Source organism: Sus scrofa, chromosome 10 (genome assembly GCF_000003025.6).
Source record: "Sus scrofa isolate TJ Tabasco breed Duroc chromosome 10, Sscrofa11.1, whole genome shotgun sequence".
In the NCBI taxonomy this organism is placed as follows: domain Eukaryota; kingdom Metazoa; phylum Chordata; class Mammalia; order Artiodactyla; family Suidae; genus Sus; species Sus scrofa.
In genome coordinates this window covers 15,081,122-15,097,023 of record NC_010452.4, presented here as the reverse complement: position 1 = coordinate 15,097,023, position 15,902 = coordinate 15,081,122, and the positions used below count along the sequence as shown (strand labels likewise).

Genomic DNA, 15,902 nt, shown 5'->3' with positions numbered 1-15,902 from the left:
TCAGTGGGTTAGGGATCCGGCACTGCTGTCAGCTGTGGTGTAGGTTGCAGATGCGGCTCGGATCCCGCGTTGCTGTGGCTGTGGAGGGCAGCTACAACTCCAATTTGACCCCTAGCCTGGGAACCTCCAAATGTCGCAGGAGTGGCCTAAGAAATGGCAAAAAGACAAAAAAAAAAAAAAAGAGAGAAAGACAATAGTTTGTCCTCTGCTATTGATGATTATGAACAGGTTTCAAGTATACAATGTTCTTAAATAAATATTTACAACTATAATTTCATCTTGGATACAAAATTTCAATTTAACTATATACTTTTCTGATACCACAGATTAAGATATAAAAGTATTATTACATTTGAAGCCACTTAAAAGACATTTTAGTAAGCTCTGTTATACAGGAGAAAGCTTTAAGGAGCCAACCAAGACTAGCTGGGATGTATAAAAACCACCTTCATTCATGGATCAATTAACAAGGGGATTAAAGAAATCATTAAGCAAAAATTCTAAACTGAATACCAGCTGATGTAAAATTTCTTAAAATCACCATAATATTGCCCAAGTTATTATTATTTTTTAATTTGATGGCTGCACCCACAGCATATGGAAGACCCCAGGCCAGGGATCAAATCCAAGCCACAGCTGCGATCTATGTACAGATGCAGCAACACTGGATTCTTTTAACCCATTGCGCTGGGCCAAGGATTGAACCTGCACCTCTGCAGTGACCCTAGCAGTAGGATTCTTAACTCACTACACCATAGTGGGAACTTCCTGAGTTATCTTTTAAAAAGCAAACAGTAAAAACTCACTCAAAAATTTTATGTAGTTCCTGTTGTGGCTCAGTGGTTAACGAATCTGATTAGGAACCATGAGGTTGAGGGTTTCATCCCTGGCCTCCCACAGTGGGTTAAGGATCTGGCGTTGCTGTGAGCTGTGGTGTAGGTCTCAGACACGGCTCAGATCCTGCGTTGCTGTGGCTCTGGCATAGGCCGGCGGCTACAGTTCCGATTAGACCCCTACCCTAGGAACCTCCACATGCCGCAGGTACAGCCCCAGAAAAGACAAAAAGACAAAACAAAACAAAACAAACAAAAAAACCCCCACTCACTCAAGAATTTTAAGCAATATTTTAAAAAATGTTAAAGAGAGTGAAAAATTAAAATGCAGTTATTATCTATCACATTAATTCAGTGTTTCACCTCACACCAGTCAGAATGGCCATCATCAATGAGTCTACAGAAAATAAGTGCTGGAGAGGGTATGCAATAATATCATACTAAGTGAAGCCACTCAATGAGGACAAATATTGTGTATTACAATATTATAATTATTGTCTAACATTGTCTTTTAAAAGTAATTTAATAAATTCTTACCTAGAAATTTTTTGTGATGCTTTTGAAATTGGTGTTCCAACAAAAGCCTCAGGCAGTTCTAGATCCGGGAGAGAATATACTACAGGAGATGGTGCCTCTATTTTAGGACTACAAAGAAAATAAAAATTTAATTTTGATTATGTATCATGAGGATTAAATTACAAATGTTCTAAGAAGGTGAGATTAGATGGGAGAGGAAAGTTTTCATTTTTTTACTTTGTATATTTCTGTTTATTCGTAAATAATAATGAAGCCACTTGGTTTTAAATTTAAAGACAAAAAACATTCTTCTTGCAAGAAAAATAGCCAACAGAGAGTTTTCCTTTGTATATATACTAGTCAACTCTAAGGTTGGATTGTTATGAATATGGAGTGCTGATATCCAGGAAAGATTAACAAACAGCATGACTATAGAAGGTGTAAGAAAAACATTACCTATTGTAGACTGAGAGGCTATTTTTAGGTTCACTGCTTGCCCAAACTTCTCCAATTTTAGATAACACATTATTGATGAAAGTAGATCTTGTAAACACAGTCCCTGTTACTGCTTGCTTTGGAACTGCTGATAATGGTTTTGGTCTAGAAACTGCGAAATGAAAAATGTAAGATTTAATTTCATCTCTAACACCAGGATTTTAATAGCAGATTCATATGAAGGATATGAGAAAATGAAACACAACATAAGAGTAGTTAAAACATATTTGGTTCAGCAACATCTATGCTGAAATTTAACAATGTGGGCTTTTAGGAGATGGTAAAATGATTATTCTACATGTTTTCTACAAGTAAGAGAGGAGTCTTCAAATGAAATAAAGAGTTCTGTCATTTTGTACTAAATAAAGTCTACAAAGTTCTAAAGAAAGCTTTATATTTCTTAGGGTAGAGTGGCCAGCAAAAAAAAGCACCATTGTGATGAATCAAAGCAAAACTGAGCTAAACAGAAAACAATGGGAGTTCCCACTGCGGCTCAGTGGATTAAGAACCCAAAGTTGCCTCTATGAGGAATTAAGTTCAATCCCTGGCCTTGCCCAATAGGTTAAGGATCCAGCATTGCTGTAAGCTGTGGCACATGTCACAGACTTCGTGACATAGGCCTCAGCACCAGCTATGACTGGACCCCTGGCCCAGGAACTTCCATACACTGAAGGTGCAGCTGTAAAAGGAAAAGATAAAAAAAAATAAAAAATAAAAACAAAAAGAAAATAACAGTGGTTTCAGAAGGTATCTTTTCAAGCCCAATACTTTATGACATTTTTCAATGAATTCTTACCTTCTCGAAGAACTGATGATGCCGACAAACGGTAAGGCTTAGCTCGCTCAATGGCCAATTTTCGCTGAACTCTGGGAAGAATTTTCCCATACTGGTCTAATATAGAATTTCGAGCCACTGATCTTTCCCGCAAACGAGGATCACGATCATTCTGTTGAACGTAAGTAATAAAAAATTAATCTTCAAAAATGTTAGGTGCTATGTTTCTATATTTATCATTTAAAATATAATTTATGAACATCCAAGAATATCTTCCTCCTCCCTATATATTCTTCTGCACCAAAGACCTCATACACACACCTAGACTGCTTTACAAATCTTTATCCATGAATAAATTCCCAGCTTTGATTATTCACAACTAATGAGAGCAATGTTATTTACTAAGCAACATGTTTCTTCACACACCTCTGAGCATCCTCACAAAATGTCATTTTATCATTCAGGAAACAAAGGTTCAGAGGCTGTGTTCCAAGCACAGAGAGCAAATTAAGAGTTAGTCCAACTCAAGTCCATGCTAGCATTTCACTCTATTATTTCCTGTCCTCTACCAAGTCCTCGTTTCCCTGAGCGTAGTAGCACTTAGTCTAGCAAGACTGTGGGCAGATAGATATCTAAACGGAAATGGCATATATTTTTAATATTTATAATGGCTTATTATGCTATAAAAGAATTAGGTTAAGTAATAATACCCTGTTTCCCAATTCTGCTACAGAAGGTAAGAGACTCTCTATGCTCAAAATTATACAAAGCCCAGTGGCTACCAAACTATAAGCTCCCATATAACAAAGGCACCTGTTTTCCCTTTTCTCTTGTCCCCCATAATGAAACAAGTTTAACTGTACCATAAGATTAATTTTCAGAGTTTGGTTAAGCTTCAGGGCAGGAATATAATTGGCACGTTGCAAATGGTGAACTAAAAGGAATTCATGATTCTGAATGCTGGCGCTGGACTGTAAAAATTTCACCAAACACTCCTAGAAAGAACAAAATAAATTTGTAAGCTACTAACTTATCCTGAGTTTTTTGGTATGTTTATATTCATAAGTCATTACCTGCTCAGTGTCTGTAAATGGTAGCTTAAGTAAATCTTCCATTAAGCCCATCTCCTGACAGACTTCATATGTGTGCTTAAGCAGCTCCTCTATATTCAACCTACTAGAATGTTGTCGCACTAAATCCCAGGCCTCGACCATGCACCTGAAATCAATATTTATCAAAGTTTAGTTTTAGAAAAGCTATTTAAAATATTCAAATATTCATAACAGGAGTTCCCATTGTGGCTCAGCAGGAACCCAACATAGTGTCCCTGATGTGGGTTTGATCCCTGGCTTTGCCCAGCAGGTTAAGGATCTGGCATTGCCGCAAGCTGCAGCGTATGTCACAGTTGTGGATTGGATCCAGTATTGCCATTGCTGTGGCATAGGCCTGCAGCGGAGGCTCCAATTCACCCCTAGCCCTGGAATTTCCATATACCACAGGTGTGACAAAAAAATAAAAAAGAAATATATGTGTATTTATATACACACACATAACACATATATATACATACATATATAGAAAACAAATCACCTGAAGAATCTCAAAGATACCTTGTACATGTAATTTTAAAGTATTTTAAGAAACTGTTGACAAGAAGACAAGGCATTGTTAAAGACTTGTTTTTAAAGACCTGTATAAAAAACACTTTATAATAAAGTGTTGACTATCACATTTATTTACTGAATCCACACTGAAAGTAAAAAACAGAATCTCTGTATGGGGAGAGAACGGTCTCAAGCATATGGGTTGGTTACCCTCAAGATCATGAGGCTGACTGAGAGCTGCAGCTCCCTGACACTGCCCAGCATCATTAGAGACAATCATACTGCGATTATCAGCTCAGGAAAGGATCAAAATTCAAAGCACAGTTTCTACTTCATATATGCTTTGCACCATTTTAAAGTTCAAAAATTAAGTCAAACCACCAATTATTAAGACTTACGACTTTTGATGCTAAGTCAGGGAATGTCTGTACCCAAGAGTTCAATAAGACAAAACCAATATGGTCTGGACAGAAATGAAAGATTTGCATGGTATGACAGAGAAAAGAGAGGTTCTTAAGGGAAGTGACACTCAGTATGAAAGGAATGGAAAAGAAAATGAGCAAAGGCCTATAGATAAAAATAGCATACTGTGTATAGAAGGGAAAGGGCTTAGAGCTTAGTAACAAGACAATTCGGCTGACCTACAGCAAGATCTGACCTGAGAACTTGGGTCAAATTAGACAGTTTTAGATACCATGTCGGGTGGCTGAAATGTGCTTCTGTGGACCATAAATAAGGTCATTAAATAAAGCTTCTCATGATATACTGTTAAGTGAAAAATAAGTTTAAAACAGTATGAATAATAATTACTATTTCTAAAAATTAACCAATAAACAAAGCCTATAAATAGGTATTCATTTAATTAGATAACAAAATGTCTTGGAAACTATACACTAAGATTGACAATGATTAATCTGAGAGGTAAAATTTTTGTAAGGGCTGATCATTTTCAAGGTAGAAGGGTAGAATAAAAAATGGCAAATATATATAGGAATAATTTTCTTAGAAAATCATCATTCCTAATTTTAAGTGAATAGTAATTTTGATTTTAATAGCCATCTTAAAAAAGCTCTACAACATTAAAAAAAAAAAAAAAAAAAAAGAGTTCCCGTCGTGGCGCAGTGGTTAACAAATCCGACTAGGAACCATGAGGTTGCGGGTTCGGTCCCTGCCCTTGCTCAGTGGGTTAACGATCCGGCGTTGCCGTGAGCTGTGGTATAGGCTGCAGACGCGGCTCGGATCCCGCGTTGCTGTGGCTCTGGCGTAGGCTGGTGGCTACAGCTCCGATTCAACCCCTAGCCTGGGAACCTCCATATGCCGTGGGAGCGGCCCAAGAAATAGCAACAACAACAACAACAAAAAGACAAAAAAAAAAAATTTTTTTTTTCTTTTCAAAAAAAAGCTGGCATGACACTTAAGGAAATCAACATACCATTACCAAAATTATAATTGCAAATATCCTTTCACCCAGTAACTCCACTTCCAGGATTTCACCTTATAAAATAAATCTGCACTTGTGTAAACTGTTTGGTTACTCAATACACAGCAGTGATTAAAATGGCAAAAGATTAAAAGTACCTAAATGCTCACTAAGGGAAGCCAGTTAAATAAATACTGGTACAGCCACACAACAAACCCCCATGCACTGATTAAAATAAGCTCTTATATACTTATTAGTGACATGAACTGTCAACTACATTAGTTTAAAAAGTATACTGCAGAAGAAGTTCCCTTGTGGCACAGTGGGTTAAGGATCCGGTGTTGTTGCAGCTGTGGCAGAGGCCGAAACTGTGGTGTTGGGTTTGATCCCTGGCCAGGTGACTTCCACATGCCAAGGGTGCAGCCAGAAAAACAAAACAAAAGCAGTGTATTGCAGAACGGTGTATACAATGCTGCTGTATCGGCAGGGGGAGATGGGCACATTTATATTATATATATTACATATGCATTTGCTTAGGTATATGTGAACATTTTGGGAAGGACACACTAGAAATTACTAATGTTGACTGGGTACTGGCTGGGAATTCACTGTGCATCCTTTCGTACTTTGGAAAGAAGCATGTAAATATCTTACTATTCAAAAACAGAAAGAGCCACATTCTTATCCCTCTTCCCATGGATATATGCTGAAGTTTTCCACTTTAAAGTTTAATAGCCAGTCCCAGTTGAGCAGATATACTAGCAGGAGTAAGATTAACTTAAGGCTTATCAAATGCTAATCTAATAGCAGTGAGCAAACCTGAAAGCAAAAGACAAATGATAATGTGTTTTTCCAGTTTCTCCCATAGCAGGAGACACAGTTACCTCCAACTTCAAAAAATTGATGCTCCATTTTTGGCTAAACCTTACATAAATTTTAAAATAAGTCAGTCTCCAAATTCTCATTATTCTCCTGCTTTTCATGGGAGAAAGGCATGGTGCTAGGAAAAGTAGTAAGAAAATCAATTCAACTGATGAAAAGCTAAACTAAAAGTTGACAGTAAATTTCAATAAGGAATGTACGGGGATTCTTGGCAATACGGCAAAGAAGATAGCCTGAAAAACATTCCTGTGACAGCTCTAAAAATGTTAGATTGAATATATTTAAATATATAAATGCAGCATAGAGATCACACTGAAAAAGATATTCTAGGTGAAACAAGCAACTACTGATTTCTAGTGATTAGTGTAAAAGTTAAAATATTAGGGGAAAGATATACCCTAAGTAACAGAATGTTGGTGCTGCTACATTAACTCATGGTGGCTACTGTATAATAACAAAAGGTTAAAGTCATTAAAAAATAAGTTTTAGGAGTTCCTGTTGTGGCTCAGTGGTTAACAAATCTGACTAGGAACCATGAGGTTGCAGGTTCCATCCCTGGCCTCACTCAGTGGGCTGGGAATCTGGCATTGCCATGGGCTGTGATGGAGGCTGCAGTTGCAGCTTGGATCTGGCATTGCTGTGGCTCTAGCGAAGGCTGGTGGCTACCGCTCCGATTAGACTCCTAGCCTGGGAACCTCCATATGCCTTGGGTGCGGCCCTAGAAAAGACAAAAAGACCAAAAAAAAAAAAAAAAAAAAAGTTCTAAACTCGTATGTACTTATGTATTTGAAATACCAACAGCAGTATTATGAAAAATGGACTCAGCCTTCATTAGAGTAGGCAACTTGCATGCCTTTCTTAACTTATTAAGCAGACCACACACACACAGAGACATTAAGAACACAGAAAGATTAAAACCACACAATAAATGAATTGATTTTTAGACAAATACACTTGAATCTCACCTAATAAATGAGGAACACACTGACTACTTAACCGTGAATACAAGTCTTAATGAATTTTAAAGGAAAGGCACCACACCATGCAGTCACAATGCAATTAAGTTTAAAAAGAACAAGATAACTTTTAAATCCCCATTTGTAAATTAAAAACTTCTAAATAATAGGAAGAGAAAAAAAATTACAGTGAAAATTTAAAAATACTTATTAGATAATTAAAATTGGGGTATGCTGCCAAAATACAGAACATTCAGATTTATATTTTATATTAGTGAAGATTAAAAGTTGAAAATAAGAAATCATTCGGGAGTTCCCATCATGGCTCAGCGGAATCCAATCTGACTAGCATCCATGAGGACATAGGTTCGGATCCCTGGCCTTGCTCAGTGGGTTAAAGATCCGGCATTGCTGTGAGCTGTGGTGCAGGTCGAAGACGTGGCTTGGACCTTGTGTTGCTGTGGCTGTGGCATAGCCGGCACCTGCAGCTCCAATTCAGCCCTAGTCTGGAGACCTCCATATGCCAAGGGTGCAGCCCTAAAAAGCCAAAAAAAAGAAAAAAAGAAATCATTCGGCCTGAGTTAAAAAAAAAAAAAAGCACAGCAGAATAAACCCATAGAAAGTGGGAAAAAAAGAATGAAGACAATGATGACACCTATACAAAAGCGTTTTCCAGCTCTACTGGACTTTTTGTTATTAAGACTGAATACTCAATGTCACCAGCTGAAAATCTAAAGCTGTTAACTTCAAGTCTATCATGTACTGTGCATCAAGATTACTTTGCAAGGAACTTATCTGCCAAGCCATAACTGTCCATAAACAGAGCTCATACAATTGAAAAGCTACCAGCATAAAGGTTTTAGAGAAAGAGAAAGATGATCCTACCAAAGAAAAGGTAGTAAAGCTAGAGTCAGGAGTCAGGCTGAAAGGTTAAACAAATGATGGCAATGATGGTTAACTTAAAAAATTCAATCTACCACCATTTACTAATGACTTACCACTTGCAATTATAGTAGTGCTTATGTGATTTAACCCCCATAATCCTGCAAGGTGGTCATTATTAATCCCATTTTACCAATGAGGAAACCTAGCCTCAGAGAGGATCACTTAACTGCTTTTAACCATATTTTAGAATGTAGTAGAGTTTAGGTATAAATTCAAATCTATTGAGTCCAAAGACTATGCTCTTAACATCTCTGCTATCATCAGTAGCCATTCACTATCATTTTTTTTAAGGTGTAGATTAACTGCTAAACAATGTCATCTTCAATACAAATTCAAATAATAGAAAATCAAGCAACACCTCATTTATCTAGCATGGAGTGAGTCTAGAGAGAAGATTAGTATTTTGATGGTTGAAATAACTTTTTCAGCTATTTTAACTATTGCTATGCAATCATGGCCTACTGTTGTTAGAAAGATCTCTGTGTAGCCTGACATCTCACGACTTTTAGTTCAAACTTCCCAAGTTTATTAGCCTTTTTCCCTGTTTCAAGGACTCTGTGGTTAATCATTCTGTTGGATTAGAGATGTAGGTTTCTGGGGAAATTAGGTGATTAAGTACTAAAACACAAAATATATCCCAGAACTCTGCTTTCTTGAATAAGTCTCTAAAAATCAGCTTCCTTGTCATGTACTTCTTCCTGATAAAAGTAGAGTACAGAATATGTAGCTGCATGACCTCCTGAGCAATGAAACATGGTTGCCTTTCTGCAAAACTATCAGTTCCAAAACTTTAAGCAGCCTCTTCCTATCTTGTTTTCCTACATTCAAGAAAAACAAACAAACAAACAAAAAAAAGGATGAAATCTTGCCATTTGCAACAACACAGACAGACCTTGAAGGCATTATGCTAAGTAACTCTGGCAAAGGCAAGGCAAATATCTTAATGTGGAATCTAACAAAAACAAAAACTCAACAAAACATCAGATTTGTGGCTACCAGAGGATGAGGGCGGGGAGGACATGAAACAGGTGAAGGGTCTAAAGATACAAACTTCCAATTATAAAGTAAGTCATGGTTAATAATACTGTACTGCATATGTGAAAGTAACTAGGAAATATCTTTAAAGCTCTCATCACAAGACAAAAAAATTCTCTAACCATGGATGGTGACCTGTTAACTAGACTTACTATGATGATCATTTCATAACACATAGAAATTCAAACCATTACACTGTATACCTGAAACCAACAGAGTATCTTACATCAATTATACCTCGATTTAAAACCAAAAACCTCCATTACCTTTAATTGTCTTAACAGTGACTTCTGCCTCTAACAATATTCAAGTCATTCTTCATTTACAGAACCAGTAATTATTTTAAACATTTATTGAATCTACCTCACAAATAGCATTTTGAGTGGTCCTTTGTTTTTATTTTTGCACTTACTGTAAAGGACATTTAATGATGCCAGTTTTCTAGGTACTAGATACTTGAGGCTTTAATATACCTGAGAAATAAGGTTTCAAAATTATATAAAGATTGTATTATAAACATTACATAATGTTTTGCTATGGCTAAGGGAGAGGAAATAAGAATCTGGCAAATGAAACATACTATAGATGAATCAAAGGACAGTGAAATCAAAAAGGAAAAACACCTAATCTTTCAAACTTTTTTCCCCAAGGTTCCAACATTTGCTTTTCTCATGAAAAAGCATTACTGTTCAATTACCACCTCTTAAGTCACTAAAGAATGAGAAGCTTACCTGCAACTGAAAAAAATTTACATGGTACTTGCCTACCAGTACTAAAACTCAACCCATTTATTAAACATTTAGGGAGTTCCCGCTGTGGCTCAGTGGAAACAAGCCCAACTGGTATCCATGAGGATGCAGGTTCGATCCCTGGCCTGGCTCAGTGGGTTAAGGATCTGGTATTGCTGTGGCTGTGGTGTAGGCCAGCAGCTGCAGCTCAGATTCAACCCCCAGCCAGGGAATTTCTATATGCTGTGGGTGTAGCCCTTTCTTTAAAAAAAAAAAAATTATCTCCTTTAGCTTCATTAAATTTCTTTTCATTCTTATACACTCTTTATTTATTCAGCTTAACCAAACACTTTTGCTAACCCAAATTATTTCCACAACTACTTCTTTAATTCATTACTTTTGAGGCCATTTTATACCTAACCAGTCTATTATTAAACTCCAGATCTGTCTGAAATGTAAAGAATCAACCCTCTCCTGTCAGTAATACATTCTGTTTAACCAAAGAGAATGAAGAAAACCTCTTTCAGAGTGCTGACAGTGAAGTGCTGACTCAACCAATAAGACTGAAAAAATTAATACAAGTTGAGTAAAATACAGTTACAACCTGGTAAGAAATTTCAGCCCCAGGCAATTTTCCCAACTTACTAGGCATTAAGAAAACCCAACAGCCAGACCACTGTATTTCCAATCATGTCATTTACTTTGTCACAGTTACTATATTCCTGACAAATATAATTATGATAGCTGTGTATTACTATAATAACATAAATGGCAAATATATCATACTAATCAGAGAACATTAAAATACTGTAAAGGGAAGAAAGAGGCAATATAAAGATACTACTTTCTTAAATCTGGTTAAAGTATTCATTTAGATACGAAACCTAAAACTTCCGACGCTTCAAGATTTTCTTTTTAATGATCCAACAACAAAAATCAATGAATTATAATACTCAAACAACCAAGACTAACAAAAATATCAGAGTACCATCATTGGAATACACTCTCAAAGAATATAATCTATCAATTCACTGTAACTTCATTCTTCCTCCATTATTTCTGGCTGCTTTTCAGCATATTCAAGCCTCAACTGTCCACAGAGGAGACTGGCATGTCAATATTATCAAGTGGCAACAGATATAAACCTCAGCATGGCTTCTCCTTTTACTAGGGGTACTTCTTTTATTCATTTTAGTCTAGATAAAAGGTGCTTTACATTTTTAACGATGAAAGATGAAGAACATAAGAATACTGTGCAATGCAACCAAATCAAAAAATATATATTTCCACTATTTATTTCATCAATTCCATTTTAGTAACATATGACCAAGAGTTTGACTGTACTTTCAAAATAGGTACTTACCTATTAAAAAGCAAAACGGTGAGGTGAAGGGTAACATCACTATCTGTGGACACTGTTGGCCTCATTGTTTGAATATATCTGAGGGCTTGTCTGGGTTCACCCTGACTCATGAAGGCTTGAATAATTTTTGAATGTTGCCATGACACAGGTTTTGCAGTAGCTGGATGAAAAAGAAGATCCAAACCACTCTGCAAAAATGACATGAAAATTGGTAAATACAAATATAATGCCTTGCATTTAGACCAAAAAGAGGCAATATACTAAACCTACATAAATTAAGATAAAACCAGTTTAAATATTACCTATGGCACATTTTATTTTAAATAAAAAGCTTATCAAAAGCTCATACTTTCAGGACCACACTTAATATAAGCTATTATAAAAAAATATTTCCATCACCGATTTTATCAATGCCAAATCCTGCTTTTCTGGTTCACCCAGCACACCAAACACATCTTGAACATATGTGTAATACTAGGAATTGTTTACTTGTTTTGTTCTTCAGATGGTAAGGAACCTGGGGTTCTTGACTATTTTATCTTGGCATATTCTTACTACCTAATGGTGCTTGGTGAAGGTACTAATTAAAGTGAATCCTTAAATTACTTCTGTAAGTAGATTGTGCCAATGTCAAATATAAATCCAGTTATGTATTTTGTCTAAAATTCTAATAGTTTACAAAAGCTTACATTCTAAGTGAACTACAGACTTACCTCATAGTCATTATGATCTATCAGCCAAAACCCTTGAATAAGTTTAACCTGGCCCCAAGAAATGGCAAAGGCAGTTGGAAATGATTCAATGGAAGTATCCGTTTTGTTCGGAAAAGAATACATAATATCAAGTAGCAAATAAATAGTCTTTTAAAAAGAGGGTTAAGGACAATAAACAAAAACACCTACATATATATTTGCAACAGAAGACACCAGAAAAAAGGCTTGAGAGACTTTTAGTTCTCAAAAAGACATTACGAATATCCAGCTACAGAAGTATTGTTTTTTAAAAATGTGAGCACAGCCAATCCCATAACCAATGTCATACATTCTCAACAATAAGTACCGTCACAAAGGAGATGGACTTAAAGCACTTTCTTCATGAGGTTAGTAGCTTAGTAAATTTAAGAAACAAAGCTTTAGACAAAATTCGTTATCTCCCAAAATCTGGCAGCTTAAGCAAACATATCACTTATCTTATGAATTATGAGTAAAACTAAACATTTTGACTAAGAAACTGACATTAATACAGAATCTTATTTAAAGGACCACAAGTCTCAAACACAATGCTAGGGCCATGAACCCTATTCCTAGAAAAATAAACATAAAACAAAGTTTTGCATAGTTTCAGGTTGATAACCATAGATCATCTGAACCCAACCAACAGGTCCTGGGTTAAGGATACTTCCTTTAAAACAAACTCAAATGCGATGGAGTTCTCGTTGTGACTCAGTATCCAAGAGGACATGAGTTCCATCCTTGGCCTTGCTCAGCGGGTTAAGGATTGGGCGTTGCCGTGAGCTGTGGTATAGGTCACAGACACGGCTCGGATCCCGAGTTGCTGTGGCTGTGGTGTTGGCTGGCAGCTACAGCTGCGCTTCAACCCCTAGCCTGGGAACTTCCATACGCTGTGGCTCAAAAAAAAAAAAAAAAAAAAAAAAAAAAAAAAAAAAAAAAATCAAATGTGAAATTCAGATTGAATTAGATGTGCAAGGTTCCTACTACTTGAATTATTCGATAAAATTTTAAAGGATACAATAGAATGCTTGCTTGCTTCAGTAACATCTTCCAACAGGTATATGTCAAGTAATGCCTATTAAAAAAAAATTCAGCACATGTTATGTATCCATTCATTTATGCTCCTTGTTTTTCCCAAGCCTGTGCTAAGTGTAAAAAAATACAGTTAAGCATGCCTCCCCCTCCCCTCCCAACTTTGGAGACTAGGAGATTTCATGTTATTGCAAACCTACATGTAAACTAGTAGGAGGATATTTTCCTGTGCCTCCTTCATCCCGTTTCCACAGCTTCTCTACTCGATCTCCTAATTGGGAAACCATTCCATCGATCATCAAGCAATCAGGATTCCACTTGCCTCTGCAAAAGGGCAACATTAAGGATATTTAGGATTAGTGTTAATCAAATAAACCCTGAAGAAGCCTCAAGTTTATTCAATGGTCATCAGCAAGTCAGTGAAGGTCGGGTTTCGGGAAAGAATGTGCTCTAGCCAGCAAAATGCCTGAGGGCTGTTCACTTTTTACCATCTTGAGCAAATTACTAACCAGCATGGCAGTATAGAGAAAATAATATTGAAAATTAAAGTCAAAGAGTTATATTTTCAGTTGCATCATTTGACTAGTCTTTTAATCTCGGTAATTCCTTTATAGTATATACTATTGAGAGACTATTAGGTAATGAGCAGACGCTGACCTTGTCTGTTTCCTCATCTAATATTAATAATAGCAGGAGCAGTTACTATTTACTGAAACTTTCTTATGAGTAAAGCACTGGTAAGAAGTGCCTTGCATACAATATTTTAGTTCACTTTATATTGAATTTATAATTTATGTGACAGGATTAGAAAGCTTAGCCAACCTGCTCAAGGGCATATACTTAGGAAATAAGAGATTGAGAAGTCTGGGGTTTTTTTGCTTTCCAGGGCTTGGCCAGCGGCATATGGAAGTTCCTCAGCTAGGGATCAAATCAGAGCTGCAGCTGGCAGGATCCTTGCTGTGTCTGTGACCTACACTAGAGCTCACAGCCAACACCAGAGCCTTAGCACACTGAGCAAGGCCAGGGATCGAACCTGTAACCCCATGGTTACTAGTCGGATTTGTTTCCGCTGCTCCACAACTCCAAGAAGTTTTTAATATGCCTAATAAATCTCCCAAGTTCATGCTCACTATTCTAGTTATTTTAAAGCATAAACTTGTCATGTATCAAAATTATAGCTGGCACAGCCTTGTACAGATTCCCAAGTGATTCAAGGTTTGTAAATCATTGCTCTAAAGGTTATGTGCTGTTCTACAATTCTGTAATTCCAACTTGAGGAAGAAGGCTACTTATAATTCCAGAAGTATAGCCAAGGCTCTAAACACTACCTTCACTTCTATTGTTTCTATGTCTTTATGTCAAAGGAACAAACTAAAGATGTATTTTAAAAGGGGAAGGAGGTTATGAATTAAAAAAAAGAAATAAAAAATGGTTGAAGTGCTAAAACGCAACTGTTGGTGGAAAGAATGTAAAATAACATGATATATTTTATGCTTTTTCTTCTTCTTCTTCTTTTTTTTTTTTTTTTTTTGTCTTTCTAGGGCTGCACCCAAGGCACATGGAGGTTCCCAGGCTAGGGGTCTAATCAGAGCTATAGCCGCCGGCCTACACCACAGCCACAGTAACGTGGGATCTGAGCCGTGTCTTCGGTCTACACCACAGCTCATGGCAACGATGGATCCTTAACCCACTGAGCAAGGCCAGGGATCAAACATGCAACCTCATGGTTCCTAGTCGGATTTGTTTCTGCTGCGCCGCAACAGGAACTCCTATGCTTTTTCAATAAACAGTTGCTTCAAAATTTTTCCTGAATAAAAATTTCTGGGAAAAATACACGCTTTTATTATAGAATCTCCTCTAATGAATCAATCATAGTAAATAGTTATGCTTAGGAAATAACGGGAAGAGCTATACTTATAAGTTCTAAATAAGTTCTAAAATAATTCTAAAGTTCTAAAATAATTCTAATTCTATAAGTTCTAAAATAATTATGTCAAGGCAAACACTACGACTAAAATACAGCAATGCTGGTGACAAATTCATATACCTTACTGAGAATTCTGGCCATTTATTTGTTTTATAACGTCATGAATTCTGTTTAAATTGAGAAAGCTTTGACTTCTTACACAAGTAATTTCTAAGATTCTTTTAAGGGTTCTGGATGTACTATACCTTGATAAACGCTCACACTTCTGTCGACGACTGGTGTAGTAGTTCTGAATTACAGGGTAGTTGTAGCATAACCTTGATAACTGCACAGCATCATCTAAATGTTTTTTAAGAGTTGGAAAAAAAGCTAGTAATATTTCCAAAATAGCCCCAAAATACTTAAGGTTACAAAAAGATATTTTACTATAATTTTATAATGCTGTATGATTTGCGGTCTTCCTAAATGAAAGTAATAAAAGAGCACTACACGTCCTTTTATTAACAGATGCACACATAAGAGTCTCTCATGAAAGTCAAGAGGATGCTGGTTTTCACCCCAGAAAAGCTATTCCAGAAAATGATTTTATTCTCCTAGACGCAAACGATAATTTAAAAACAAGCTCACTCTTTGTTCAAGTAAAAATCTAAAATGAAAAAA

General features: G+C 36.4%; 1 protein-coding gene across 3 annotated transcripts in view; it reads right to left on the bottom strand.

The window, feature by feature from the left end:
* AHCTF1 (AT-hook containing transcription factor 1) overlaps window positions 1-15,902 on the bottom strand; it is a 79,718-nt gene that overhangs the window by 24,862 nt on the left and 38,954 nt on the right. For all 3 annotated transcript variants that reach the window (XM_021064442.1, XM_021064443.1, XM_021064441.1), the window contains 10 exons: window positions 15,488-15,581; window positions 13,516-13,639; window positions 13,302-13,358; window positions 12,266-12,412; window positions 11,553-11,740; window positions 3,693-3,837; window positions 3,483-3,614; window positions 2,641-2,791; window positions 1,806-1,956; window positions 1,371-1,478 (listed from right to left, as the gene is read on the bottom strand). In XM_021064442.1, the coding sequence (XP_020920101.1) occupies window positions 1,371-1,478; window positions 1,806-1,956; window positions 2,641-2,791; window positions 3,483-3,614; window positions 3,693-3,837; window positions 11,553-11,740; window positions 12,266-12,412; window positions 13,302-13,358; window positions 13,516-13,639; window positions 15,488-15,581 (1,297 nt within the window). The remainder of the gene's footprint in view (window positions 1-1,370; window positions 1,479-1,805; window positions 1,957-2,640; window positions 2,792-3,482; window positions 3,615-3,692; window positions 3,838-11,552; window positions 11,741-12,265; window positions 12,413-13,301; window positions 13,359-13,515; window positions 13,640-15,487; window positions 15,582-15,902) is intronic.